Source organism: Panthera uncia, chromosome X (assembly GCF_023721935.1).
Source record: "Panthera uncia isolate 11264 chromosome X, Puncia_PCG_1.0, whole genome shotgun sequence".
Classification (NCBI taxonomy): domain Eukaryota; kingdom Metazoa; phylum Chordata; class Mammalia; order Carnivora; family Felidae; genus Panthera; species Panthera uncia.
The window spans coordinates 81,609,471-81,637,455 of record NC_064817.1 but is presented as its reverse complement, the minus strand read 5'-3'; the positions used below and the strand labels follow the sequence as shown (position 1 = coordinate 81,637,455).

At 38.0% G+C, this 27,985-nt stretch overlaps 2 protein-coding genes across 2 annotated transcripts in view; one reads left to right on the top strand and one right to left on the bottom strand.

Moving 5' to 3' along the window:
- The window catches only part of IL1RAPL2 (interleukin 1 receptor accessory protein like 2), a 551,542-nt gene that overhangs the window by 521,324 nt on the left and 2,233 nt on the right, over window positions 1-27,985 (bottom strand). The gene's annotated exons all lie outside the window — the stretch shown is intronic.
- Window positions 7,079-8,473, top strand: TEX13A (testis expressed 13A). The gene is made up of 2 exons (XM_049644146.1): window positions 7,079-7,657; window positions 7,765-8,473. Exons 1-2 carry the CDS (start codon window positions 7,199-7,201, stop codon window positions 8,365-8,367), a joined length of 1,062 nt encoding a protein of 353 aa, XP_049500103.1. The 5' UTR covers window positions 7,079-7,198; the 3' UTR covers window positions 8,368-8,473.

Genomic DNA, 27,985 nt, shown 5'->3' with positions numbered 1-27,985 from the left:
AAAAAAAAAAAAAAAAAAAAAAAAAAAAAAAAAAAAAAAAAAAAAAACTAGAGGAGTTTGTGATCTCCTAAACCAGCCCTGCAAGGTATATTAAAGGGGACTTTTTGAATGCAAGAGAAAAAAAAAAATGGCAAAGACAAGAAAGGATCAGAGAAAATCTCCACAAACAATGACAAAACAAGTAATACGATAGCACTAAGTACATATCTATCAATAATTACTCTGAATATAAAAAGACTAAATGTTCCAATAAAATGACACAGGGTGTCATACTGGATTAAAAAAAAAAAAGACCCATCTATATGGTGCCTACAAGAGACTCATTTTAAACCTTAAACACCTGTAGATTGAAAGTGAGGGGATGGAGAACCATTCATCATGCTAATGGATATCAAAATAAAGCTGGAGTAGCAACACTTATATAGGACAAACTTGACTTTAAAGCAAAGACTGTAACAAAAAACAAAGAAGGGCACCATATCATAATAAAGGGGACAATCCAACAAGAAGATGTAACTATTGTAAATATTTATTCATCCGATATGAAAGCATCCAAATATATAAAACAATTAACAACAAACATAAACATAACTGACAATAATACAATACCGGTAGGAGTCTTTAACACCCCACTTATATCAATATATCATCTAAATATATAGTCAACATGGAAACAATGGCTTTGAATGACACACTGGACAGACAGACTTAACAGATATACTCAGAATATTCCATCCTAAAAGACCAGAATATACATTCTTTTCAAGTACACATGGGACATTCTCCAGAATAGATCATGTATTAGGTCACAAATCAGGCCTCAACAAATACAAAAAGATTGAGATCATACTATGTATATTTTCTGACAACAACACTGTGAAACTTGAAGTCAATCACAAGGAAAAAAACTTGGAAAGACCATAAATACATGTAGGTTGAACAATATGTTACTAAACAGTGAATGGGTCAACCAGGAAATCAAAGAAGACATAAAAACAATACACGAAAAAAATAAAAATGAGAACAAAATAGTCCAAAACCTTAGCGATGCAGCAAAAGCATTCCTAAAAGGAAAGTTAAGAGCAATATAGACCTACTTCAAGAAGAAAGAAAAATCTCAAATACATAACATATCCTTACAAGTAAAAGATCCAGAAAAAGAATAAACAAAGCCTAAATCCAGCAGAAGAAAGAAATAATAAAGATTATAATATGTAATAAGTATAACAAAATTATAGATAAAAACATGTAATTATAATAAAAGATTATAATTATAGTAAGGTAGAAATAAATGATATAGAAATTAAAAAATACAATAGATCATTGAAGCCAGGAGGTGTTTCTTTGAAAATATCAATAAAATTGATTGATAAACCTCTACACAGACTTATAAAAAAGAAAAGAGAAAGGACCCAAATAAATAAAATCACAAATGACAGAGGATAAATAACAACCAACACCACAGAAATACAAACAATTATAAGAGAATCATATGAAAAACCATATGCCAAAATATTGAACAACCTGGAAAAAAATGGATAAATTCATAGAAACTTAAACTACCAAAACTGAAACAGGAAGAAACAGAAAACTTGAACAGACTGATAGACAAGAAAGAAAATGAGTCAGTCATAAAAAAAAATCTCCCAACAAATGAAAGTCCAGGGCCAGATGGCTTCATAGGTGAACTGTACCAAACATTTTATGAAGAGTTAATACCAATACTTTTCAAACTATTCTAAAAATAGAAAAGGAAGAAAAACTTACAAATTCGTTCTATGAGACAAGCATTGCCCTGATACCAAAACCAGATAAAGACCCCACTAAAAAAGTGAACTATAATGTCTCTGATGAACACTGATGTGAAAATTCTCAATAAAATGCCAGCAAACTGAATCCAGTAGTATATTAAAAGAATCATTCACTATGATCAAGTGGGATTTATTCCCAGGCTGCAAGGGATATACCATAAATGAAATCAATCTGATATACCACATTAATAAAAAAACAAAAAGGATAAGAACCATATGATGTCTTCAATAGATGCAGAAAAAGCATTTGACAAAGTACAATATCCATTCATGATAAAAATCCTCAATAAAGTAGGGATAGAGGGAACATGCCTTAACATAACAAAGATTATACACAAAAAACACCCACAGCTAATATCCTCAATGGAGAAAAACTGACAGCTTTTCCCTTAAGGTCAAGGGAATGTCGACTCTTACCACTGTTATTTAACATTGTACTTAAAGTCCTAGTCTCAGCAATTAGACAACAAAAAGAAATAAAAGGCATCCAAATTGACAAGGAAGAAGTAAAAGTTTCACTATCCACAGAACACATGATATTCTATGTAGAAAAACCACAAAATTGCTAGAACTGATATAGGAATTCACTAAAGTCAAAAGATACATAATCAACATCCAGAAATCTGTTGCACTGCTATACATCAATAATAAATCAGAAGAAAGACAAATTAAGGAATCTATCCCATTTACAATTGCACCAAAAATAATAATATACCCAGGAATAAACCTAACCAAAGAGGTAAGAGATCTGTATTCTGAAAACTATAAAACACTTATGAAAGAAATTGAAGAGGACACAAAGAAATGGAAAGATTTTCCATGCATATAGATTGACAGAACAAATATTGTTAAACTGTCTATACTACCCAAAGCAATCTACACATTTAATGCAATCTCTATCAAAATACCAACAGCATTTTCCAGAGATAGAACAAACAATCCTAAAATTTGTATGGAACCATAAAAGACCCTGAATAGCCAAAGCAACTTTGAAAAAAAAAAAGCAAAGCTGGAGGCATCACAATCCCAGACTTCAAGTTGTATTAGAAAACTGTAGTGATCAAAACAGTATAGTGCTGTCATAAAAACAGACACACAGATCAATAGAACAGAATAGAAAACACAGAAATGAACCCAGAAATATGTGGTCAATTAATCATCAACAAAGCAGGAAAGATGATCTAATAGGAAAAAGACAATCTCTTCCACAAATGGTCTTGGGAAAACTGGACAGCAACATGCAAAAGAATGAAAGTGCAGTCGCCTGGGTGACTCAGTTAAACATCAAACTGTTGGTTTCGGCTTAGGTCATTATCTCACAGTTGGTGAGATCAAGCCCCACATTGGGCTCTGTGCTGACAGCATGGAGCCTGCTTGAGAGTCTCTATCTCCCTCTCTCTCTGCCCCTCCCTTGCTGATACTCTCCCCCTCTCTCAAAATAAATAAGCATTAAAAAAAGAAGAATGAAACTGGACCACTTTATTACACCATACACAAAAAACAAATTAAAAATGGATTAAAGACCTAAGTGTGAGACCTGAAACCATAAAAATCCTAGAAGATAACAGAAGCAGTGACCTATCTGATATCAGTCATAACGACTTCTTTCTAGATATGTCTCCTGAGGGAGGCATGGGAAACAAAAGCAAAAATTAACCATTGGGACTACATCAAAATAAAAAGCTTCTGCATAGTGAAGGAAATTATCAATAAAACTAAACAACTTTGGAATGGGAGAAGATATTTGCAAGTAACATATCTGATAAGAGGTTAGTATCCAAAATCTATTAAGAACTTATCAAACCCAACACCCCAAAATTGAATAATCCAATTAAAAATGAGCAGTAGACATGAATAGATATTTTTCAAAGAATACATACAGTTGGCCAACAGACACATGAAAAGATGTTCAACATCACTCGCCATCAGAGAAATACAAATCAAAAGTACACTGAGATACCAGCTCACATTTCTCAGAATGGCTAAAATCAGAAACACAAGAAATAACAAGTGTTGCTGAGGATGTGGAAAAAAAAGGAACCCTCATGAACTGTTGGTGGGAATGCAAACTGGTGCAGCCATTCTGGAAAACAGTATGGAGATTTCTCAAAAAGTCAAAAATAGATCTACTCCATAATCCAGCAAATGAACTACTAGGTATTTACCCAAAGAATACAAAAATACTAATTCAAAGGCATACATGCGCCCTGAAGTTTATAGCAACATTATCTATAATAGCAAAATATGAAACAGCCCAAATGTCCATATACATACGCATACCACAGCTTCCTTATCTATTCATCAGTACATGGACATTTGGGCTGTTTCATATTTTGCTATTATAGATAATGCTGTATATATATAGATAATATACATATATAGTGAAATCTTGCCATTTGCAATGATATGGATGGGGCTATAAAGTATTTTGCTAAGCAAAATAAGTCAGTCAGAGAAAGCCAAATACCATGTAATTTCACCCATGTGCAGAATTTAAGAAACAGAACAAATGATCATAGGGGTAAAAATGAGAGGGGCAAACCAAAAAACAGACTCTTAACAAAAGGGAACAAACTGCTGTTCACCAGAGGGGAGGAGAGTGGGAGAATGGGTGAAATAGATGATGGAGATTAAGGAGTGCACTTGTGATGAACACTGAGTGTAATATGTAAGTGTTGAATCACTATATTGTACACCTGAAATTAATATTACACTGTATATTAACTAACCGAAATTTAAATCAAAACAAGTAAATGATTTACCTTAATCTTTTGAAAGCGTTTATAAGCAGAAGTGGAAGAATTATAGCATACAGATACAAGTGATCACAAGCTGAAGTCCATGTTTAAAGAGTTATGGAAGGAATAAAAAAGGGTAAAAAAATGTTCTGAGTCCAAAATCAGAGTAGGCAGAGTAAGCAAGTCAGCTATAAAACCGTGAGTGAGAATGGAGAGTGGTAAGAAAAGAGCTATTCCCTGCACTCTGTTCTTCTTGCTGTATATCTTCTCCGTGGGTTATTTCAACCACTACTTTGAATCCAATTTCCATTTTTCAATACTATATCTCCAGCCCTGATGTCTCTCCTAGTCCTAGACTCATATATCTAACTGCTTGTGGGGTATCTCCATTAGGATGTCCCACGGGTATCTCAATATCAATATGTCCACAGGTGATCCCCCTTCCAAACAGCTTCTCTTTTATTATCCATCTAAGTCTACAGCATCACTATCTACTTAGTCCCTGTAGCAGAAACCTGGGAATTACCCTATTCATTTTCTCATCCCTGTCCCTGACATTCCTATCAATTCTATCAACCAAATAGCTCTCTACACTTTTGTCTCCATTCTAACTTCTACTACCTTAGTTTACATATTGAATTACTGTGGCATCCCCCTAATGGGTCTCCCTGACTCCAGTATCACCCCTCTCTCCTTGCCATTCCAATTTCTATATTATCTCCCAAATGATCTTTCTACAGAAGTCACTCTAGAACAAGCCAAAACATGAACGCTTCCCATTTATTAGTCCCAAGACCAACAAATAAAATACCCAAATTGAAATGGAGAAAAAGGTAACAGTTTAAAAAGAAAGCTAAAACAGTGGGATTTATACCTCTGGGATTTAACTACCTTCTTAAGTAATATATTAATGCCTGATACATTATTTTTTTCTCACTATCTGACACAAGACACTTAGAGAAGAAATGTTATCTATTTCAATGTAGGTCATAGAACAAAATGTAATTCTCATATAATAAATAATGAATTTCTAATTTTTCAAATGGAAAAATAAAACCCAAAATGAGTGTATCTCTGCATGTCCACTTCCTTCAGTGCATAAATAATGGCAGAAAAGAGAATAAGGAGAGTTAATTTAGAAAGGTATACTAGGGTAAGAATATAATATTACCCCAAGAGTTGGTCACAGGAAGCCATCAAATATTTTGAAGCTTGAAAGTAGCATGGTCATAGGAAAGATTAGGAATTAGAAAGAGAGTAGAGAATTTATTCATGAGACTATGTGGGCATTCTCTAAATGGGAATGGATGTTAAAAGAAGATTCTGAGGGGCGCCTGGGTGGCTCAGTCGGTTAAGCGGCCGACTTCGGCTCAGGTCATGATCTTGCGGTCCATGAGTTCGAGCCCCGCGTCGGGCTCTATGCTGACAGCTCAGAGCCTGGAGCCTGTTTCGGATTCTGTGTCTCCCTCTCTCTGACCCTCCCCCGTTCATGCTCTGTCTCTCTCTGTCTCAAACATAAATAAATGTAAAAAAAAATTAAAAAAAAAAGATTCTGAGATACTAGCAACAAGATTTGGGACCAATTTCCTATGTTATTAAAGGCAAGTGGTATTGATGATTTTGAGGTTTTTATAGTGAACACAAGAATATAGGAGAATATGAACACAGGAATATAGGAGAATCATCTCTCAGGGGAAAGGGTGAACATTTGGATTTTGGATATCTTTGGGATATGCAGGAAATATGAGTTTAGACCAGGAGTTGGCAAACTACAGGCCAAATCCTGCCGGCTACCTATTTTTATGCATAAGTTTTATTGGAATATGGCCATGCTTATTTCTTCAAGTATTTCTTATGACTGCTTTTATGCTGTAAGTATTTGGGACAGAGGTCCTTTGCCTACAATGCCTCAAATAATTATTACTTGGCCCTTTACATAAACAATTTTCTGACTGTCATATTCCAATTTAGGAGATTCTAGAATAGGAGATACAGCATCTTCCTGGTGAGGAGGAGGCTTTTTTTCTTGTTCTAGAATATTCCACTTCTAAGAGGGGAGGGGCTCCTGATGTGGGACAAACCATTTTAGTGGGGGTGGAGAGTAGGGGGTGAAATTTTTGTACTTGATCACAAGTGTTTCAAATTCTCAGTTCTGTCTTTTCTGATCACTCCTGTTTCCTCCCCACTTCAAGGACTTGCAACATTGTAGCGGGTTCCCTTATGTCCTGGGGCAGATGGAGGACCTTCCTTGTGCATTCCCTCCCACCCCTACTATCTTTCAAAGTTGGAACAGTCCCACGGTAAAAGCCTCTAGGGTTTGCTTAGAGACTCCCTTTCCTTGGAGCCCCTGGAGGGAAAGAGGTGCGCTTTCTCGCTTTCTCTTTAGGTTTGTAGGCAGGCATGGGAGGTCTGTACCTCCTCTAATTCTAGCTAGGGAGGTAAGACCTGGTGAGAAGTGTACTATGGCAAGGCAAGCCAGTCAGTGGTCTTTATGAGGGTCTCAGGAGGGTTGGGCGGAGGAATCAAAAGGGAAGCTACAGAGTGGGGAGGGGAGGGCTAAAGGGGGTTAGGGATTAAAGGGGAGAGGAGGGTGCAACTGGTTGATTCATCCCCGCAGGGCCAAACAAGCCCCTAAAGCCCTCAGCCATCATGGCCTTGAAACCCGAAGACCCCAGTGGTGGGTTCCAGCACAGCAACGTGGTGGCTTTCATCAATGAGAAGATGGCCGGGCACACGAAAGGCCCTGAGTTCTACCTCGAAAATATATCTCAGTCCTGGGAGGAAGTGGAGAACAAGCTCAAGGCCATCCTGGAGGACAACGCAGTGTCCAGTGAGGCCAAAGACGCCTGCGCCTGGAGCAGCCTGGCCCTAGGTGTGCGCTTTGCCCGCAGGCAGGGCCAGTTACATGGGCACAGGGTGCACTGGCTGCAGGACTTCGCCAAACTGCATAAGTCCGCTGCAGAGACCTTGGCCTCAGACCTAAAGGAGCTCACAGCACAGCAGGAGATGGAGCGCAAGGAGGCAGCCTTCCGTCTGCAGCAGACACAGGCAAACTTGGCGGAGATACGGAAGGAAAGGGACCTCCTGAGGTGGAAGCTCCTGCGGGCTGTAAGATTGCCTCAACTTGGTCCCTGCCCCCTCTCCTGGCCCTATCTCCTTGCCCCACCCCCTCACCACCCCCAGAATGGGTCTCAACCCTGCCTACTTCTCTGCAGGAGCTGGAGTCTTCGCGGGAGCCGGGGCAGGTTGCAGAGGAGCCAGGCTTGGCCATTGCCAGTGACGCTGGGACAGAAGGAGCAGGTGAGGAGGAAGAGGCGGGGGCTGCCACTACTTCTGCTACTGCTGCTGGTGCCACAGGAAGAGGAAGAAGACAGAAAGGTGAAGAAGGGACAGAGGCCACAAAGAACCCGGGTGGAGGCCTTGTGCATGTTCTTGGAGCTGAGCAGAAAAATTATACCTCTGGTGGGCAGAGGGAGGGAGATGTCAGGTCAGTGGATACAGCCATGCTTTATTTCTCTGGGACGATGAAGCCCGGGACCACAGCCACACCCTCACCCCTGCCTGTCCAGCTCCCTGCCTCATTCACATACTCCTATGCCTGCCCCTTTTCCCCCTTCCCACCTGCACCCACACCAACCCCACCAGCAATAATGTTCACCCCAGGAGCTCCATCTCAGATATCTCCCCACTGGAGGCCCTCTGATGTTAACTTGTGGTCTGATGTGGGGTCCCAGGGAACACACCCTCAAGAATCCCAAGGAGACAACGATCTCCTTCAGCAGAGAAGACCTCCCACATTTCGCAGACCCGGGGATTAGGACTGCCCTTGGTGTAAAGCTGTGAATTTTTCACGGAGAGAAATTTGCTTCCGCTGTGGAAGGGGAATCTGGCTGCAAAACCCCCAGTGAATTCAGAAATGTGAAATAGAACGGAAACATATCCCAATGGGAAATCAATTTTCAGAGGGAGGGGGAGAGATGTGGGAGGGTTTGGGAAGAATGGGGAGAAAAGGAGGGTGGGTGGATGGGGCAAGGGGGTTGTGAGAAAGGTGGAAAAATGGGGTGGGTATGGAGTGGTGGCTGGGGAGGGTGTAGATTAGGTGGTTGGGGGGGTAAAACACAGACTTATTTTGATGACCCCCTTTGTGTTCCAGAGCATTAGCATTCCACACCCCAGAAGCACTGTAGCTTCTGTTAGTATGTGTCTCCATTCCCTACCCTAGTACCTGGTGGACCTGAGCAGCCATGTTTGTGACAGCCCACCCCTCTTCCCACCTAGGCTGTATATGATTGGAGGAGTGGACATCTGACCCATCCTTAACCACACAGGTTCTTACACTAGAGAATCTGAATAGAGAGGCAGATTCCATAGTCCCATAGTCAGGATGGTGTTGGGCAAGGAAGCAGTGGGTTATTTGGAGTTGGGGCCAAGGTCAGAGTCACGGACACTGAGGCCACAGCTGAGGCCTGACCCTGGCTGTGGGGGAGCAGAACTCTGTGCTTTATAGAGGCCGAGTGTCTTTTAGAGGATGCCAGCATGAGTTCCCAAGGAGCAGACAAGCACAGAGAAGCAAAGGAGTTGATCCTGCAAACCCAGAGATGGAGACAGTGGTGGCCTGACCACTTTTCCACTTCCTGCAATTGTGTTGCATGAAAATCCACTCTACAGAGATCCCCTTTTCTTTAATTTAACTTGAATGGGTTCCTTCTCTGGACAACCAGATTATTTCCAAGTCAGAAAATGATACCAGAAGAGCAGGTGCAAACCACAGGGCATCAAAGAAACTGTTGGAACTGACTGGGGAGGTGCATCAGGGAGTGACAGGTAGTGGGGATTCCTGAATCCCATGAGTCTCCAATAATAAACTGGACATGAATCTTGTTCATGTTCTGAACGAGTTATATCACAAGAAACAATCAAAACAGGCCTAGGGTTAACTACTTGCTTATGACACAACAGAGATTTCCTGCTCCAAGGGAATCTCAGGACTGCGTGTATACTTTTTTTAAGTTTATAGCGCAAGTGGGGGAAGGGTAGAGGCGGGGGCGGAGAGAGGAAAATCCCAAACATGGTCCACACTGCCAGCAAAGTGCCCAATGTGGGGCTCGAACCCACGAACCGAGAGATCATGACCTGAGTTGAAACCGAGAGTCAGACTCAACTGACTGAGCACCCAAGCGCCCCAGGGCTGCATATAGAGGGTGCCAGCATGAACTGCAAGCAAGGACTGCTACCTATGGCTGTTCAGCCCCATGACAGAAGAATCCTCCCCAGTACCCAGTGGGCAGAACTGGGTATAGTCACATGCCACTACCAAGGAGGTGAGTCAGCAGCTGATCGTGCCCAGAGGGTTTATTGGTTTAGACCAATGACCAAAGTATGCTGCCATCCTGAGGGATTCTCTCCCCCAACTCATCACCAGGTTAACAGTGGGAGAAGAATCTGGCTACAAAGCCCTCAGTGAATTCAGAGTGTGGAACATAGCCCAACCAAGAAATGGGGAGGGTGATGGTTGTCTGTGTCTCCCCCTCTTATGATTATAAGCTGCATTGAGCAGGGTTAAATGTATGGTTTAGCCTACAGGTGGAAAAATGGTAAGGAGTCATACCTGGACCAGACTGATACAACTGGAGGAAGCTTGGATGTTACCTGGGGACTGGGGACCTAGAAACTGAGGTTGTCATGGGCCTGGGACATCTCTGCAGTATCTGGGTGTGACTTTGAGTTGTCTCGTTTGGGAACAGATACAGAAAATCATTTTCAAGATTTGGGGCCAGATCCCTAGCTAGTTATTAAAGGGCCTATACTTGTTAGAAATGTCTTCAGACTTTCACCACCTCAGTACTCTTGATACTTTGGGCTGGATACTTACATGTTTCAGGGAACTGTGCTGTGCATTTAGGTTGCTTGGCAGAATCCCTAGCCTCTACACACTTGGTAACAATAGCACCCACCCCTCCGTTGTGACAACTAAAAATGTGACAACTAATAATGTAACATGTCCACTGGAGGGCAAAATCACCCTTAGTTGGGAACCATTAAGGCAATAAGGTCCTTAGGACTAGTCAGAATAGGGGGAAGAGAGTTGCAAGAAGAGCATGCTCAGCAATGCCCAGGGCTGCAGGGAATGCCCTAAGGAGGTAAAAAGTATTCACTTGGTCTGGTGTTCACTTTTGATTTTTAAGCAATATGGGTGGAGGAGGGGCAGAAAACAAACCAGGGATTTAGGTGGGAAGGAAAGATGTGCAGTCAGTGAGGGAAGCTCATCAAGGACTCCTGGGTGTGAAGAGAAGGAATGAGATAGGATACACAGCTGAGAGATACAAAGTTCTTTTGAATTTGGGAGAAACTTGAACCATGGGGAAGGAGACAGCTAAAGAAACCTTGAAAACACAAGAAATATGTAAAAGAAGGAGATAGACCCTGTATACTGTTTTGGAGGCATGTCCATTGTACTATTAAATAAATAAAATATGAAGGCCAATTTTTGCGTGTGAACCAAAACCCCCAAGGCTCCATAAGTGTGCATAAGTATGATATGCATATTATAGGTTTATGTGTGATTTATGTTATACACTGATGTTTGAAAAAGCATAGAAAATGTCTGGAAAAACTTTTTTTTTCTTTTCAGAAAAAAATGAAGTAGAATGGGGCAATGAGATAGAGGGTTTCTACTTTATATACTTCTGTGTTGTGAAAATAAAATTATTAAATGTTCACAAATAAAATAAAAGGAAGTAAATTTGCTGGCATGAGGTGGTTTGCAAAGGCCACCTCTTCCTTTGGGATAGGAGAAGAGGAGAGCAGACACTGATATGTGTGGCAAAAAGAAGGGAAATGAAGAGGTTCTCCTTGTGTGTCCCTTAGACAGCATCCCCTTGTGTGTCCCTTCACCCAAGAGTGAGGATGGAAGGTCTGGGTGGGGGTGGAGCCTTCTGGGCATTGGCATATTTAAGGAATAACTCATGGTGGGAGGTGGAGAGTGGGATAGCATAAAGGATCATCAAGCTGCACAGAGGATCCAATTAAGATAGGACCCAAATGAAAGAAAACCAAAGGGGAGGACAATGAGAGAGCCTAGGAGGGCCGCTGGAAAGGAAGGTGACTAGTTCTAGGAGGAGCACCAGACACAAATCTCTGGTGTTACAACTTGTTTTCATAACTTATTTTTTTCAAGAAAAGAGTCAGTTTGTTTGGATTTGGGGTGTATGATTGGTAGGATTTAAGAAAGATACGAACATTTTCATGATTTCATGAATTACACCCATTTTAAAGTTTTTTTTTCCTAAGTCAAGAAGAACTTAATAAATTAAAATTAATTCCATTTTTATCACTAAATATCCTCAACAAACCCAACAGAGGTGACTGTACTTGGCCTTTGAGCCTTTGGGCTAGCATGCTTAGTGATATGGGTAGCTAAAAAGTAAGACAGCTTTAAAACTGATGGTGCTGGAAGAAAGACCCAGCTCTAATAGGGAAGGGAATGAAAATTTTGCAGGTGCCAATGTCTTGGTGAAAAACAGTGATTTTTCCTCTGTAAAAATGGTAATGATGCTCTCTGAGCTTGCATCTGAGATAGTAACAAGTAAAATAGTGAAAGGGAATGACCAGGGAAGGTACCTTTGACCTTCTTTCTAATGACCTATCCACACTCTGGGAGGTCAAACTTGTCTACACCTTTCTCTAAAATAATGGAAAATAAAAATAACTCAAGTCATATTTTATTTAGAAACAACAGTTTTTCATCTTTGCTTTATGTCATGTGGGATCAAGGTCAAAACTTTGCCAGAGTGTTTGGACAAAGATATTACCTAATAGGAAACTTCCTTAAATGCCTTAAAAATCAGAATTTTCTGTGACTTTGCACCCTGCTCTAAATGCTGGTGTTTTGGGCATCATTCTTTGTGATGTCATATCATAATAACTGCCTTCCTGCTATCTATTTCTGTTTCTATTGGCAAAATTTAACATATCAGGGGGAAAAAGGGTTCATGTGGCCAAATTAAAAACCTTCAAACCCTAGTGATCTGAAGATTACAGCCAATGAGTCAGCAACAAGCATGTAGGGAAAGCCTGCTCTACTTTATGTGTGTAAACTGTGGGAGGGGGTAGTCTAGGGATTAAAAAAGAAGGGGGGAGGGCAAGAGGGAATTAGGGGTAGAGAGAAAGAGAGAGAGAGAGTGGCCAAACCACTCTCCATTATGTGGAGTTGGAGGAAGACACAGGGAAAAGACAGAATAATGGGGCTGAAAAATAACAAGATGCATGTGGCATCTCTCCACCCAACTAAATATATATTGCCTTACTAGTAAAGAGTATGTTCTGGTCTGGAAATAAGAAGGTGTAGATTAGTGTTAACCTGGGTCTTGTGTTAATGAGGTCAAGGTGATGTGGAATTCCACATTGCTCTCCTATTCAGCTTTTCTCTGTTTCATAGCCATAGATCTAGGCTGTACCTACCAAATTTTAACCACTATCTTGCCAAGGTGGATCACTTTTCACAGTGGTGAAAGAGTGGGGATGGTTCCACGTGAATTCATCCCCATCCCTGAGAAAACAAGTTGGAGTGCACATTCTGATTGACAGAGTTGAGATCAGCAGCATCTCCTTTTGTTAATAAGGGGAGTCATAAAAAATCATAAATTTATCCCCCTTTAAACATACGCTTTCTCCATGGAAACATCATCTCCTAAAAACATGCATTGTTATATGCCTGCAAGTCAAGGCACTTGTTGGTTGTATCTTTTAACTTCTAAGATTTGGTCAGTGTCTTAGTCTCTTAAAGTCTCATAGTCCAAAAATATATCTGAAACCACCATAGAGCAAGCATTAGTTATTGTCAGTTTTGCATTCAGTAAAAAGGCCTTGATAAACCCAGATTCCAGCCAAATGGACCTTCCTGTTTTTCCCTGTGCACAGACCATGTTTTACTGCCTCCTTGCCCTTGAATACTGTTCCATCTGCCTGGGAAGGCCTCCACTATTGCCACCTGTTTAGATCCTCAACAACTATCTCAAACACCCCTGATTTTATAAGTCAAAATCTATTTTTCCTTAATCTCAACTATTATTTTACCTCTATCTTTCTTTTAAAAAATAAGTTTATTTACGTTGACAGGGAAAGACAGAATCCCAAGCAGGCTCCATGTGGAGCTTGACTTGGGGCTTGATCCCACAAACTGTGAGATCATGACCTGAGTTGAAATCAAGAGTTGGATACTTAACTGACTGAGCCACCCAGTTGACCAATATCTCTATCTTTTTTATATCACACTTTTCACTTTCTTTTATGTGTGATGGAATAAAAAACATTGTTAGTATTGGCAGCTTTCCTCTGCCTCTAAAGATAAAATTCTTTTTGGCTGCATAGGTCTTTCCAAATCCAGCAACTTCTGTGGAGATTTTTGGTATGCCATATAAGTTCCTGAGATTTAACTGTGCATAACAGGTGTATAGAAAGAAAAAGCTGAAAAATTGCAAGGAAGAGTGCTAGTTTAATTAAGTAACATTGGACGGAGAAGCAAGAGCTTTATACAAAGAAAAAACAAGTTCTCCCAACAAACAAAAGTCCAGGTCCAGATGGCTTCACAGGGGAATTCTACCAAACATTTCAAGAAAATGAGAAAGTTAATACCTATTCTCAAACTATTTCAAAACAGAGATGGAATGAAAACTTCCAAATTCATTCTATGAGGCCAAAATTCCTTGATTCCCAAATCAAATACCTCAGTAAAAAGGAGAATTATAGGCCAATATCTTGATGAACATGGATGCAAAAATTCTCAATAAGATACTAGCAAATTGAATCCAACAGTACATGAAAAGAATTATTCACCATGATCAAGTGGGATTTATTCCTGGGCCTCAAGAGTGGTTCAACTCTCAAATCAATCAATGTGATAGACCACACTCATAAAAGAAAGGATAAGAACCATATGATCCTTTCAATGGATGCATAAAAAGCATTTGACAAAGTATAGCATCCGTTCTTGATAAAAACCCTCAACAAAGTAGGGATAATATCAGGGAATATACCTCAACATCATATAAGCCATAAACAAAAACCCACAGCTAATATGCTCAATGGGCAAAAACTGAGAGATTTTCCTCTATGGTCAGGAACAAGGCAGGGATGTCCACTCTCACCACTTGTATTTTTTAAATTTTTTATATTAAATATAATTTATTGTCAAATTGGTTTCTATACAACACCCAGTGCTCATCCCAACAGGTGCCCTCCTCAATGCCCATCACCCACTTTCCCCTCTCCCCCACCTCCCATCAACCCTCAGTTTGTTCTCAGTATTTAAGAGTCTCTTATGGTTTGCATCCCTCCCTCTCTGTAACTTTTTTTTCCCCTTACCCTCCCCCATGGTCTTCTGTTAAATTTCTCAGGATCCATATATGAGTGAAAACATATTCACTACTGGTATTTAACATAGTACTGTAAGTCTTAGAGTCAGCAAGCAGACAACAAAAAGAAATAAAAGGCACCCAAATCGGCAAGAAGGAAAACTTTCACTATTCACAGATCACATGATACTCTATGTAGAAAACCTGAAAGACTGCACCAAAAAATTGCTAAAACTGATACACGAATTCAGTAAAGTGTCAGGATACGAAATCAACATACAAAAATCTTTGGCGTTTCTATACACCAATAATGAATCAGCAGAAAGAGAAATCAAGGAACCAATCCCATCGACCATTATACCAAAAATAATAAGATACCTAAGAATAAACCCAACCAAAGAGGCAAAAGACCTGTACTCTGAAAACTGTAAAACACGTATGAAAGAAATTGAAAAAGACATAAATAGAAAAATATTCCATGCTCATGGATTGGAAGAATAAATATGGTTAAAATCTATACAACCTAAAGCAATCCACACATTTAATGCAATCCCTATCAAAATACCACCAGCATTTTTCACAGAGCTAGAACAATTCTAAAATTTGTATGGAACCACAAAAGACCCTCAATAGCCAAAATAATCTTGAAAAAGAAAAGCAAAGCCAGAGGCATCACAATTCTGTACTTCAACCTATATTACAATGCTGTCATAATCAAGACCATATGGTACTGGCACAAAAACAGACACATAGATCAATGGAACAGAATAGAAAACCCAGAAATGGATCCACAACTATATTATCAATTAATCTTTGACAAAGCAAGAGAATATCTAATGGAAAAAAAGACAGTCTCTTCAACAAATGATGTGGGAAAACTGGACAGCAAATGCAGAAGAATGAAATTGGACCACTTTCTTACACCATACACAAAAATAAACTCAAAATGGGTGAAAGACCTAACTGTGAGACAGGAAACCATCAAAATCCTAGAGGAGAACACAGGGAGCCATCTCTTTGATCTCAACCACAGCAACTTCTAACTAGACATGTCTCCAGAGGCAAGGAGAAAAAAAGCAAAAATGAACTAATGGGACTTCCTTGAGATCATAAGCTTCTGCGCAGCAAAGGAAACAATCAAAAAAGCTAAAAGGCAACCTACAGAATGAGAGAAGATATTTGCAAATGACATATTGGATAAAGGGTTAATATTCAAAATCTATAAAGAACCTATCAAACTCAATACCCAAAAAAACAATCCGGTTAAGGAATGGATGAAAACATGAATAGACATTTTGGCAAAGAAAACATACAGATGGCTAATGGACACATGAAAAGATGCTTAATATCACTGATCATCAGAGAAATACAAATCAAAACCACAATGAAATACCACCTCACAACTGTAAGAATGACTAAATTAACAACACGGGAAACAACAGATGTTGGCAAGGATGTGGAGAAAGGGGAACCCTCTTACACTGCTAGTGGGACTGCAAACTAGTGCAGCCACTCTGGAAAACAGTGTGGAAGTTCCTCAAAAAGTTAAAAATAGGGGTGCCTGGGTAGTGCAGTCAGTTAAGCGTCCAACTTAGGCTCAAGTCATGCTCTCACGGTTCATGAGTTCAAGCCACATGTCAAGCTCTGTGCTGACAGCTCAGAGCCTGGAGCTTGCTTTGGATCCTGTGTCTCCATCTCTCTCTCTCTGCCCCTCCCCTCCCCATTCTCTCTCTCTCTCTCTCTCTCTCTCTCTCAAAAATAAATAAACATTAAAAAAAGTTAAAAATAGAACTACTCTATGGCCCAGCAATTACACTACTAGGTATTTAACCAAAGGATACAAAAATACTGATTCAAAGGGGCACATGCACCCCGATATTTATAACAGCATTCCCAACAATAGCCAAACTATGGAAAAAGCCCAATATCCATTGACTGATGAAAGGATAACAAAGACGTGGTATAAATATGTATTAGAATATTATTCAGCCACCAAAAAGAATGAAATCTTGCCATTTGCAACATCGTGGATGGAGCTATATAGTGTATTATGCTGAACAAAATAAACCAGTCAGAGAAAGACAAATACCATATAATATCACTCATATGTGGAATTTAAGAAACAAAACAGATGAACATAGGGGAATGGGGAAAAAAGAGAGGGAGGCAACCCATAAAAGACTCTTTTTTAAGTTTATTTATTTTGGGAAAGAGAGAGAGAGAGAAGTACAAGGGAGGGGCAGAGAGAGAGAAAGAGGTAGAGAGAGAGAGAGAGAGAGAGAGAGATAGAATTCCAAGCAGGATCTGCACTGTCAGCACAGAGCCTGATACAGGGCTCTAACTCATGAACCATGAGATCATGATCTGAGCTGAAATCAAGCTTAACGAACTGAGCTTAACTGACTGAGCCACCCAGGCGCCCCAAGAGACTTTTAACCACAGAAAACAAACTGAGGGTTGCTGGAGTGGAGATGGGTAGAGAATGGGCCAAATGGATGATGGGTATTAAGGAGGGTAATTGTTGTGATGAACACTGGGTGTTATATGTAAGTGATGAATCACTAAGTTCTACTCCTGAAACCAATACTACACTATATGTGAACTAACTAGAATTTAAATAAAAATTTGAAACAAAAAATAAATGAAAAGGAAAAAAAAAACAAGTGATAGAAGATGAAAAAGGAAAAAAAGTGGGAAAACTTGCAGAAGATACATTCCAGAGTGAATTTTTTAGTTGATAATGAGCAGTGTTTACAGAGTTTTCTGGGTAGCTATAGTATGTATAAGATATTGAGCATGAAAGCAATATGGAAAACTGATTTTAAAGGTTGCTGGGCATTACAAATTGGCTTCCCCTTGATGCTTTTCAAAGGACTACAGTAAATACCTAAAGATTAAACCTTTTAAGATTGTTTACTTGCTGGACTATTTCCTAGGATACAATTATATGCTGAACCACATAGAATCCTGTCTTATATTTGAGTTTTACTTGTTTGATTATAATTTGTATACATGTCCTAATTCCTGTTTTAATCTGTTGGAAGGCAGGAGGCCTGCCATTCACTTTTGCTTTTTTTGGTACCTTTCACAGAATAAATGCTCAATAAATATTTGTTTAAGGACTGATAGATACCTAAGATCTGAAATGATATCTGCTATAAAGTATCCTTTTTATTAAAAACCAAAATAAAACTGTGGTTAGGAAAGAATGTGCTTTCATTTTTCTACCAGTATGCAATATTTTACCTTTAGGATGAATGGAGGGAACCAGTTTTATGTTCTGGAAAAACATAATATGTTTTTGAACAAGAACATATGCAATATGTTCTTGAAAAACATAACCCTTGCATTCAGGACACCTAATTATATTCATTCTAGCACTTTGTCATATATTGATGTATATGCTTCTTTAACTGATTCATCATGAATCTTCTATATTGGAATTTGGGAAGCCAGAGTATAAACAGACAAAAAGAAAGTCCGCTAAGAATATACCTCCATCAAAGTTCCTCCATCTCTTATTTTTTGGTAGAATACAGCTTTTGGGATGCCTGGGTGTCTCAGTCAATTAAGTGTCCAACTCTTGGTTTCAGCTCAGGTCATGATTTCATGATTCGTGGGATCGAGCCCCATGTTGGGCTCTATGCTGACAGCACGGAGCCTGTTTGGGATTCTCTCTCTCCCTCTCTCTCTCTCTCTCTCTCTCTCTCTCTCTGCCCATCCCCTGATTGCTTTTGCTCTCTTTCTCCTTTCTCTTTCTAAAAATAAATATAAACTTTAAAAAATAAAGAAAACTTTTAAGCATGTCTACATAATGTTTGGAAACATAAATGATCACAAAGGGTTCCAAACTCTTTAAGACAAGTAGTCTGGTTTTATCTCTGGAAATGTCTGCTTTAACTTGATCCTCACTTATCATGAACTAAGAAGCTCTATTTCACTGTCATCTCTTGTCCATATTTAATCAATAGACTCATTCTCATCACCACATGATATTTTATACAGTGGAAACTCAAAATAGAATCTCAGAAATTTATACAGGCAGGAATTAAACATATCTAATTTGTTGTAATATACAGATATTGATACCTATGAAGAACAGTAAAAATGGGTAATAAAAGAAAATACAGTAAAAAAAATCTAATTATGTGTATGAGCTACACAGACGTGGGTCCAAGTCTCAACTCTACCATTTAATAGCCATGTATCACTGGGCAAGTTCTTTAACCTCTATGAATATCAGTTTTACCATCTTCAATAATATGACCTACCTCATAGTGTTACTGACATAGTTTCTGCCATATAGTAAGGGCTGAAAAATCAGAGCTAGTAGTGATAGTGGTATCAGTACCAAAAACAGAAATAAGAGATAATGTGTTGAGCATTTACTCTATGTCAGCTTTGGTGCTAAGTGCTTGTCAGTATTCCCCGAGGTAGACGCTTCAACTCCTCTTCAACTGTTCTCTCTCTCAGTTAAGAGCACCATGATTCACTCAGTTGCTTAAGTCAGAAACATAAGAGGCATCCTTTATTCAACTATTTCTCTCATTTCTCACAGCCAGTGCATCAGTATGTCCTGTCAGCTCATCTTTCAATACATATCTTGGATCCATTAACTTCTCCCCATCTCCTTAGCTACCACCCCAATCCAAGCTTACCATTGCATATCTCCCCCTCAAATGATATAATTGCTTCCCAACTTGGTCTCCTTGCTTGTCTCCCTACAGTCCAATCTCACTGGGGCAGTCACAGTGATCTTTTAAAAATAGAAATCTGATCATCTTATTCCCCAGCTTAAAACAAACAGACAAAATATAACACTCTCCATTTGCCTCGGATTACTAATAAAAATCAACTTATTCTGGCCCACAATATGCAACAGGATCTGACCTCTGCCTGCCTCTCCAGCCTCATCCAATACCATTTCCCCTCAGCTCACTGTGCTCCACCCGCACTGGCCTTTTTTAGTTTTCTTGAATACAACTAGTCTGTTCCTGTTTCATGACCTTTGCACTTGTTGTTCACTGACTGGCACACTATTCCCATAGATCTTCACAAGGTTGGTTCCTTCCTGCCATGCAGGTCTTGGCTTTAAGTCTCTTTCTCTTGGAAGCCCTTGTTGATCACTCAACTAAAAATGGCCTTCCAGTCACTCTTGTAATATGACCCTTTTTATTCTCATCATAGGTATTACCCAACATAATCTTGTAAATGTATGTGTATGTTTCCCCCGCTCTAGAAGTTAAGTTCCAGGAGAGTAAGAACTTTATTTTTTTTTTTATTAAGTAATCTCTATGCCCAACATGAGGCTTGAACTCATGACCTGGAGATCAAGAATTGCATGGTCCACCAACCAAGCCACACAGGCACCCCAAAGGAGAGTAGGAACTTTAATCTGTCTCATTCAATGCTATATGCCAAATACCGAATGCAATTGTTCAAAATATCTTAAGCTAAATAAACAAACTTTCATTTTCCAGGTGAGGAAATCAAGGCACAGGTCATATAACTAAAATATACCATTACTCCCTAGGTTAATGTTGGAGTCAAAACCTAGTAGTTCAGAATTTGTAAACTGTGAGTCCACTGGTTGATTCTGAGTAGGGTTTCTTGGGAGGGGAGCTTAGAAATTTTAAACATGCAAAATATAAAAAATATGCAAAATAAAAAAAATTAAATTTTAAATTTAGGAAATTGCATATAAAAATTCAGATTTGAGGATTTTTTCAAAAAATCAGAAGATACAGCAATATTTGTCTTATATTTCTATACGGTAACAATAATTTGGATATCATGTGGCTGCCTGACTTTAAATGAGACATAGCTCATTGATTCATCCAATAATCACTTGCTGAGCACTTACTATGTGCCATACACTATAGTCCCTTGAGCTATATCAGGGAGCAAAAAAGACAAATATCTCTGTCCTTAAGAAGCTTACATCATAGCTTAAGGAGACAGAAAATCAATAGCAAATATGATAGGTAAATTATATATATATATATATATATATATATATATATATATATCAAAAAAGTTAATAATTGCTATGTAAAAAGAAAAATCAGAGCAAGGTAAAAAATATCAGGAGTATGAGAATGGTAACTAAGTGGAAGAGAATATTAAGAATATATATAAATAAAATATTCAAAGAAGATGCACTGATGAGGCTAAAATAGAAGAATCTGTAAAATGGAAAGAAATGAGGGAGTTAGTCATGTAGCTCTAGGAGAATAAAGTATTCCAGACAGAGGTAACAGTTAGGGCAAAGACCCTAAAGCTGGAGTATACCTGCCTGAGAGTATACCTGTTTGAGAAACAGTAAGGTCAAAGTGCCTTGTAAGCCCTAGAAAGGTCTTGAATTTACTTCCAAATGAAATGGTGTACCATTGGAAGGTCCTAGGTAGAACACAAACATATGTGAATACTGGTATTAAGAAAGATTGAAGAGAGTCATGTAGAAAAGCAGAGAAACCAATTAGAAGTTATTGAAACAACAGAGGTAAGAGATGGTGGCTTGAACCAGAATGGTAGCAGTGGTATGGAAGGCACAGTCTATGTAATCCCCAAAGTTTGAGTGAGTTAAGAGCCTGTGGGATAATATATTGACCAATGGGATATAGGAGCTGAGAAAGAAATTCTCTATTTCTCCTCCTGGATCAACTATCATGAAATAATCTCCTTTTTCCCCTGCCTCCCTACCTTTTTCCTTCACTCCTATGTTGCTAATACACAATAGCTTTTGCCTCAGGTTTTATTTTCTAGGAATCCATGGTAAGACAGGAAGAAGATCAGAAGTTCAGTTTGGGACATACTGGTCTTAACACCAAGTGAATATGCTGAAAATTCTACTGGATAAAAGATTATGTATTTTATGCCATATTTCACTCATATGTGGAATATAGGAAACAAAACAGAAGAACAAATGGGATGGGAAAAAATGAGAGAGAGAGAAGCAAACCATAAGAAACCAATAGAGAACAAACTGAGGGTTTATGAAGGGAGGTGGGCAGGGGATGGGTTAAATGGGTGATGGGAATTAAGGAGGGTACTTATTGGAATGAGCACCGGGTGTTATATGTAAGTGATGAATTACTAAATTCTACTCCTGAAACCAATATTATACTATATGTTCACTAATTCGAATTTAAATAATAATTTGGAAGAAAAACAAAACAAACAAACAAACAAAGATTCTGTAGTTTAGGAGAGAGATATGGGCTGGAAGGTATATGTGTTGGAGTTATCAGTGTACAGATGGTAGATAAAACCGTGAGAGATAAAACTGTGAGATTGTATAAACAAATCATGGGTGGAGTAAGTATGGATAGACATGGAAAAGAAAACTAGGACCAAGCACCAGGGTCCCCTAACATTAAGAGGTCAGGGGAACTATGAGGAACCAGCAAAGGAAATTAAGAAAGGGTAATTGACAGAGTACAGGGAAAAGTAGGATAGTGTGGTTCTCTGGAAGTCAGGTTAAAGAACATATGTCAAAAATAAGGGGGTGATCAATTGTGCCATATGTACTGATTAAGTAAAAGTAGGAGTGAAAATTGACCTGGCCACTGGATTTAGCATCACTGAGGTCACTGGAGACTGAAAAGAGCAATTTTGGTGCAGTAGCGAAAACAAAATTCTAACTGGAATGGGTTTAATAGAGAATCAGTGGAGAGGAGCTTAAGATCCTAAGTGCAGATGGCAGGGCTTTTTTTCTTTGCTTTTTGTTTTGTTTTGTTTTGTTTTTTGTTTTTTGTTGTTAATAAGTATTTTGCTGCAAATGTAAGCAAGGAGATGGGCAGTGGCTGGCAGGAGAAGTGGAGTTGACACTTTTTTAGATGGCATAAATATTGTCCTATGTGTATGTTGATGGAAATGATCCAATAGAAATAGGAAATTCCATGATACAGGAGAGTGGGAGAAATGCTCAGGTGATTTCCTTGAGTAGGCAAATAAAGATTGAATCTAGTGCAGAAGTGATGTATTTGGCCTTACATAGCAGCAAGGCCAGTCCATCAATGATAATAGACTTGAAGGCAGAGTATGCAGATACAGATGCCAATCAGTGGGTGAATATAGTGGAAGTTCTCTCCTAATTGCTTCAGTTTTTTTTTTTTTCAGTAAAATGGGAAGCGAGGGGACATGTTTAACGTTTGAGGAGAACAATGTAAAATACTCATCTAGGAGGATGAAAGACTGAATAGACTAGGAATACACAGTAATACTACTTGGCAGTATTAAGGGTCCTTTTGAAGTTTATAATAATGAATTTGAAGTGGGACCAGTCAATGTTATCATATATCTCCCTTCAGTCAAGTTCAGCTACAAGGATGCAGGTACAAGCATAGATAAAGAGTTGATTTAAACAGTGCTATGGTTTCACAAGTAAGATTAAGGGATAAAGAGTCAAAGAAATCAAGAGGGTACATATGGGAGTGATTATAATGACTGATTATGAAACTTAAACTATGGTAGGTGGAAAGAGAGCAAAGGACAGTGAAAAAATTGTAGGATCAGTGAGTGGCAGCTCTGGGGGAGGGTCAATAGGTTACTGGAATTGAGGTACAGAAATAGTGAGCTAGAGGTAGTGGCAAGTTTAGAAACATGAAAATGAGATTACTGAGGAGATTGATATAGTCTTCAACACCCTAAAATGTTTCAGATGGCCTGCCACAATTATTACATTATCTACCTTCTTGGCCCCTGAAGAGATTTTGAATTTGCAACTCCTGCAACAAATTAAAACCTTGATAGGAGCAAAATAATATCTGTATCTGTATCTGTATCTATATCTATATCTATATCTATATCTATATCTATATCTATATCATCTATATCTATATCTATATCTATATCTATATAGGAATACCAGCATTCTAGCTCATTCATGACTATTTGAAATCAATTCTTATTTTATGATTATCAAATACAACCCATTAATTCTTACAAAGCACGTAATCTGTTAACCAACTATACTGTAAACATCTGCTCCCTTCAAATAAACAAACTGAATGGAATTCAAATTACATAGGTATTGTACAATAAAATGGCTAATATTTCTGAGTATTACATAGATAACATACAGCAGTATGGTTATATTTCTAAATATTAGAGCATATCTAACTTTTAATGAGATGAAAGTAAATTACAATTGCCACTACTGTGCTATTTATGTTATCTGTAATTTTACAAACAAGCAGATTATCAACTTTTAGAGGTTGAATTAATTAATCTTTTCATATTATATATGTGTTCCATTATGCATACTTGCTACAAAAAATAAGCTAAACCAGGGACTCCCACTTATATCTAAAAACAGATGGAAAAGATGACTACTTCTATCACATGTTAGCCTATGCAGACAAGAGAAGGCATCACCACTTTCTAAAGACCCTGCTATACAATCTTGATCTTTTCTGAGTTCAATTAATTATAATAAATCCAAATCCTCATTTTTCCTACAAGAGACTATCTGCTCTCCTGGAAATTGGTACTTGAGCAAGCTACTTGTTGACACTTAATTTTTCAAGGATTAACAGTTAAATTGGGATTAAATTATAAGAAAGCTCACTGTCCTTGATAATCTCTTGGTAACCATGATGGGGAGTAGGATAGGAGGGTGAAAGGTGTTGAAACATATTTCTTAGTGTCTTAGGTAGACTAGGACAATTACTTTCCTTTCAAAAGACACAGGTTTCCTTGCAATATGGTATAAAGTGAATCCCATTGTACATGCTCAATGAACATTTGTTGACTAAAATGTAAACCTTGTTTACTATATACTACATAGGCATTTATAGGTCAGGATCATTTAGGAGCCATTAAAATCAGACAAAATTACTGTATATTTGTATTTATTTATTTTTTTAAATATGGAACATTTCAAACATACTCAAAAATAAAAATACCAATATAATGTACGCTCATATACTCTTTGTACAGATTCAATAATTAGCAACATGCTACATTCCTTGTTTCAAATATCTCTACCCCCTCAACTTTTCTGATGATATTGCTTTGTTGGGAGTAATAATCACTAAAATGTGATGAATAGCAATGCAAATGTCATGTGTCAGGGTTGGATAAATGCACTAAGGAACCTAGAAAGAGTTTGTGAGACAGTCAGATTTTGAGAACCTCATTTATTTTAATGATTACTAAAGAGCAAAAATGGTTGGATTATGTACCCCTTTAAGAAGGGGGTTCTTGTTCTGTTTACTTTGTTGGAGAGGTAAATGGTCATAATGGTTTTTGAACTTATAACTGGTTCACTGCACTTGGCCATCGTTATCCCCAAACACTCAGGTTTCTACAGATGTTTGATAATATTTAATCACTCTTTTCACTACCTGTGAATTAAATTCAGGATTATATAGATATATATGTCTTCATCCACAGATTAAGTCATCCTTTGTTCCAAGTTGTTGGGAAAGTGATATGTGGGATTACTCTCATCACTTTTATCTTAGTAAGTGCCTCCACTGAAAAGATTCAGGTGGGAAGCAGGGGAGACAGTAATTTTTGGACTGGCACTACCTCTCAAAATATGACTCACTTCTCTATCATTTCTCTATTACTATAACCGCTAACTAAAATGCTGAGAAATTCAACTAATCACTCTTGAGACTGGCTAAATTAAAAACACAAAACTGAGTAATTGGCTATAGAAAGATCACAAACAGTAAATTTTTCTTGCTATGATGCAAATGGGTAGAGAATATTATTAAATATTTCATATATGCATTTTTAAACACTGAAATTAATACACTAATTTTTAATGAGGGCAATAATGCACAGAAAAATTATCATCCATGATTACATTAAAGTGGCCTTAAATTGGGAATTTTAGGTGAATACACACATTGTCAAATTCAGAGCCTTTTTCACTATAAATGATACTCTCTTGGCAATGGCATAAAATCACCTATATGGACTGAATTTCTCACTTGGCACATATTTGGAGTCAGTGGCCAGTACTAGATCTGAAAAGCATATTTATTAAACACAGCCAAATGCTATCCAAATCACTTGTATCATTCTAGAAGAGACTTCCCTAAGTTGACAAAGACTGTTCCTTCCTTTAGAACATTGGGCCCCAAACTCTTCTTTTTCCATACTAAGGTATATGGGAAGTATAACAATCAAAAGATTCACCCACTCCATCAGTCCCAATCACTCCCTAAGATCTACTGCATGAATAAAGGATGTCAGGAGTTATGCTTGAATGTAAGCCTCTGCTCGGTGGGATATCATCCTCTTCTCTTCTACTGATCTACATGTGACTTGAGAACCACTGACTTAGATGATATCAACAACAGATACAAACTTAATCAGATATGTGCTTGAAAGAGAGGGCCATCTACAAGACAGGATTTCAGGGACACTGGGAACTTCAATTGTGCATGAAATACTACATGTCTTTGTTTAAAAGCAAATAGGCCAAAAGCATAAGAGACTGTTAAAAACTGAGAACTGAGGGTTGATGGGGGGTGGGAGGGAGGGCAGGGTGGGTGATGGGTAGTGAGGAGGGCACCTTTTGGGATGAGCACTGGGTGTTGTATGGAAACCAATTTGACAGTAAATTTCATATATTAAAAAATAAAAAATAAATAAATAAAAGCAAATAGGCTGTCAACTGAGAAGCAATCACACCCCAGTAGCAAAGAGCATACTTATGGAAATTTCTAATGCCATTCTCCATTAAAAGGAATCAAGGTCCCTCAGAAAAGTGGCTGATTGTAGGACTAGGGCAGGAAATATACAAGATAATCCTGGAGCATCTTATAGTGCTGAAATATAAAGAAATGCACACACACACACACACACACACACACACACACACAGATACATACTGTGGAATATTACTCAGCAATCAAAAAGAAAGAAATCTTGCCATCTGTAACAATGTGGATGGAGCTAGAGTGCATTATGCTAAGTGAATTAAGTCAGAGAAAGATAAATGCCATAAGATTTCACTCATATGGAATTGAGGAAACATAATAGATGAACATAGGAGAAGGAAAGAAAAAAAAAGAGATGGAGGGAAACCATAAAAGATTCTTAACTATAGAGAACAAACTGAGGGTTTGCTAAAGTGGAGGTGGGAGGGGGATAGGCTAAATGGGGAATGGGTATTAAGGAGAGCACTTGTGATGAACACTGGGTGCTATGTGTAAGTGATGTATCATTAAGTTCTACTAAAACCAATATTATACTATATGTTAACTAACTAGAATTTAAATAAAAGCTTGAAATAAAAGAAAAAACAAAACAAAAGCAATAAGGTATATTGATACTTTTTACCCTTGATATGACGTAATGAGCATATTTTATGTCTGTGGGCTTCCTCAAAAAAACACATTATCCCAGTCTAACTATGAAATAAATATCAGATAAATCCCAACTGAGGGACATTCTACAAAATATCTAAACAGTATTCCTCAAACTGTGAAGGTCATAAGAATTAAGGAAAGTTGAAAAAGCACCACAACCAAAAGGAAGTTAAGGACAGCTAACAACTAAATGTAATGTGGTATCCCAGATGGGATCCTGGAATAGAAAAAAGACATTAAGGAAAATCTGAGAAAATCTGAATTATTATGGACTCTAGTTAATAACAATGTACCACTGTTGGTTCATTAATTGTAACAAATATACCAAAGTCATGTAAGATGTTAATAACAGGGAAAAATGGTGTAGGGCACACAGGAACTTACTGTACTGTCTTTGCAATAATTCTGTAAGTTTAAAATTGTTCTAAAATTTATACATTTATTTAAAAGCAAATGGAGGGGTCTTTTATTACAGTACATTTTATGGGGATAAAAAGCTGGAAACAAAATACATGCACATAAATACAAAAATGATTGACTAAATGGTAGTATCATAGACTATTAAGCAACACAGAATATTACATACTTAAAAGGATAAGTGAGCTCTCTATCAATTGACTTGGAAAGATTCCCACTCTGTATTTTTATTAAGAAAAGAAAATGCAGAGAAATATAAAACTCTTATTTTGTAAAACAATGAGGAGAAAATCCATATATATATATATATATATATATATATATATATATATATA